The 3,380-nt window shown below is 39.8% G+C and overlaps 1 protein-coding gene across 7 annotated transcripts in view; it reads left to right on the top strand.

Moving 5' to 3' along the window:
- Window positions 1-2,059, top strand: part of ELF1 (E74 like ETS transcription factor 1) — a 95,542-nt gene extending 93,483 nt beyond the window's left edge. For all 7 annotated transcript variants that reach the window (XM_080376838.1, XM_080376840.1, XM_080376836.1 and 4 more), the window contains one exon: window positions 384-2,059. In XM_080376838.1, the coding sequence (XP_080232964.1) occupies window positions 384-999 (616 nt within the window). In that variant the 3' untranslated portion in view covers window positions 1,000-2,059. The remainder of the gene's footprint in view (window positions 1-383) is intronic.
- Window positions 2,060-3,380: the final 1,321 nt, after the last annotated feature.

The raw sequence follows: 3,380 nt of genomic DNA on the forward strand, positions 1-3,380 counted from the left end.
TCACTTAGGGTACCTCATGAGACTGATGGCAGATGTGTAGTGTGGGTCATGCTCGTGATGTCAGTTGATGCTTAAGAAGGAGATCTTAGATGCAATTCCCAGGTTTTCTGATGAGCTACTGAACATCTTAAAAGCAGGCTGTTCAGTATGATGATGGTAGTGTTGTTTATGCAGGGTACCTTTACTTTGGGAACTGTGTTGCTGAATTCAGGGGTCAGGTCCAGCTCTCATTTTATTAGGAGAGTGACTGCTACCTCTTCTGGAACAGCTGGGTAGATTAAATGTTTCTGATGCCAAGTGCTTTTTTCAATAGTAAATCTAATTATTTTTCAAAACTCAGCGCGGCAGTGTTCTGACCCTATAATCTTTTCTAATCTTAATAGGACTTTACAGACTCCAACTCAAGTTCCAGTGGTTGTTTCTCCTGGCAATCAACAGCTGCATACTGTAACACTCCAGACAGTGCCTCTTACTACAGTGATAGCCAGCACAGATCCAGCCTCAGCAACAACGCCCCAAAAATTCATTTTACAAGCCATTCCTACTTCACAACCCATGACGGTTCTAAAAGAAAATGTCGTGCTGCAGTCTCAGAAGCCAGTCTCGCCTCCTTCCTCAATTGTGCTGAGCCCAGCGCAAGTTCAGCAGGTGCTCACCAGCAGCGTGCAGACAATTTGCAATGGAACAGCCAACATGGCTTCATCTCCATCCTTCAGTGCCACTAGCCCCGTGGTAACGTTTTCACCAAGCAGCTCGCAGGTGGTAGCTCATCCATCAGGCACAGTGATCACTTCAGTTATTAAAGCACCAGAAACAAAACAGATTGGCGTACAAGGAGTGGTAAAAGAAGATGACAGTGACAAATTAGATGATACTGAGCAGTCAGAGCAGAGATTCCAGCAGCAACCGTTTGTGATGGTAGTGTCTAGTTCGAATGGTTTCCCATCTAACGTGCAAGTGAAGCAAGAAAATGAGCCATTGGAAGCCAATTCATATTAATAAATTTTTTTAAAAAAGACCCTGTGGATGATTATTTTCATAAATGTGATGGGACCTTTTTAGTTATGTATATATGATTTGATTCTGAAGCAAGATGTTGCAAAGCTACTTAATTTTTGCAGTTAATTGTTAGAATTCATGCTTTAGAATGGATTTTGATTTTCTGTTAATTGCTGAATGTTACCATATAAATAAAATTATATATTACTCATGTTTCAAAATAAGGCATGAAGGAACATGCTTTTTACGCTATGAAGACTTTCCTATGAGGTTGCTGGCCAAAGTTTCAAACTTATTTCTTACTGTACGTTTTCAGTTTGTTGCCGATTTACATTGCAGTAACATTATTATAACCTTTTCTGTTTAATCCGTGCGTGTATCACTTAACTTTTGAAGCAACAGTTATTTTTAGTGGGACATTTTCATTCCATGTGTATGAATTTTTATGATCAAGTATGTTTCATACTGGTGAATTACACCAGTTTTAGACTTTGATAACCAGGTATCCTCTTGCAATTTTTGCAGCACAAGCTCTTGTGTGTGCGAAATTGAATATACACTCCTGTTGAGAGTACATGCAACATTTATTCCAGTAATGGACAATGCCATGTCTGTATTTTATATGAAAACATCAGATATATTTAATTACAAAAGTTAATGGCATCACTACAGGTGCAAATGTTTCATGCCATTTTGCAACTATGAAGCTTAACAATCTTGCTTTCTACTTCAGATTATTTTTAAGGGGGGAGAGAAATAAAATACATACAATTTATGCAGGTATTTGGAGATCAATACTGCTAAGAGTTCTTTTTTTGATTGTAAATAATGTACATTCAATGTCACAGGGAAGTTTTTTCAGCTAATTTGTTTCCATACAAATTTTTGATAGATGCAAATAAGATCATTATGTTTAGAGGTCTAATGTTATATGTATTCATATTAGAGAGTGAATTTGTATTTAAAGACAAATTTTTAAATGATGGAGCCCTCTGAACCTTGGGTCCTTGCCTTTTGTATTTTTAATTGGTTTCTTATGAAAATAAATCAAGTGGAAAAAGATCTTCCTGTATTTACTCTGAAGTGTTTTTATATTACTATAATGTTTTGATGATAGACATAAGTAACCAAAATACAGTGAGAAACAGGACAATATGAATAATCAGTGTGAGTCTGTGGTGGGACATGAGCAATTCACATATTGCTTCTGAACAGACTTGTTGAACGCAACCAACATGCTGTGGGTATCCTTTGAAACAGCAGTACTGTATGTTTTTGTAGCTCAAATGAAAGCTGAGCTAAAACCAAGAACTGGACTTAGACTTCTTTTCTGTCACTTCCCAGTATGTTACAAACAACCCAAAACTTTGAACATAATTCATCGCAAAGGGAGCTTGTATAACACAATGCTTCAAAACCCTCACATATTGCAGTGTTTCAGCAGAAGGTAGATTATAAATACGATGCCAGGTAAGATCAGCAGAATGTAAAATTAAAGGAAATAGGACTTTCTTTGATCGAATTCATGTAGAAGTTTTATTGATTGGTTTATAAGATTAAGTTTCACTCCAAAGATAAGCATATGAGTACTAGAAAAACTAATGGGAGCAGAACTGTGTCGGAGGCAGCTTGGTACAGTTGAATAAAGTAACTCTGCAAACTGTATCGGACTCTGCCACAACTGCCCTGGTAAATTCAGTGTTTCTTCCCTCTGACTCCCCTAAGGTCAGGCTTCCACCTGCAAATCCAACACACCTCACCCCGCTGCCAGGAAGGCTGGCCATACTCAAACCGGAGCGACCGCTGCCAGCCGACTGCTGGTTTTATCTGGCCGCGCTCTCCACAGCTGGGGAGTGCTGCCGGGATCGCTGGGAATGCGGGTAAGCGTTACAGAAGCACAAGTGATACAGTTACCATCCTGAGGGCTATTTCAGACTGACAAAAGCACTGGAGAGGGAGGCTAGGTTTTTTTAATCAGACTATAAAATAGGGGCTTTTTCCTGTAGTACAAGCACTTCATAATACTAGGAAACCTGAAGGGAGAATGCTTGACTGATGAAGTTTTTAAACGCGGGGAAGTTGTTTTGCAAATTTACTGGCAACATGAAAAAAAAAATAATCGCACCATATGGTTACAACTTCACCAACAAAACTTCTTGCCCTAGGTGCGGCTGTTACAAAGGGACAATGATCTGTCAGCTGGAGAACTGGAGAAATGGTCCAGCAGACACTGACGCGTCCCCAGCAGCGGACTGTCGTGTAATGAACAGGAAATGAAAACCGCTCTCGTCCCGTGTCCCGTGGGCTCCAGCCTACCAGCCGGGTGTATCCAAGGGCCAGCTTAGCTTAGTACGACAAAGCGGGAATCTGGAGTAAATCAT

This window comes from Falco punctatus (assembly GCF_963210335.1).
Source record: "Falco punctatus genome assembly, chromosome: 2".
Classification (NCBI taxonomy): domain Eukaryota; kingdom Metazoa; phylum Chordata; class Aves; order Falconiformes; family Falconidae; genus Falco; species Falco punctatus.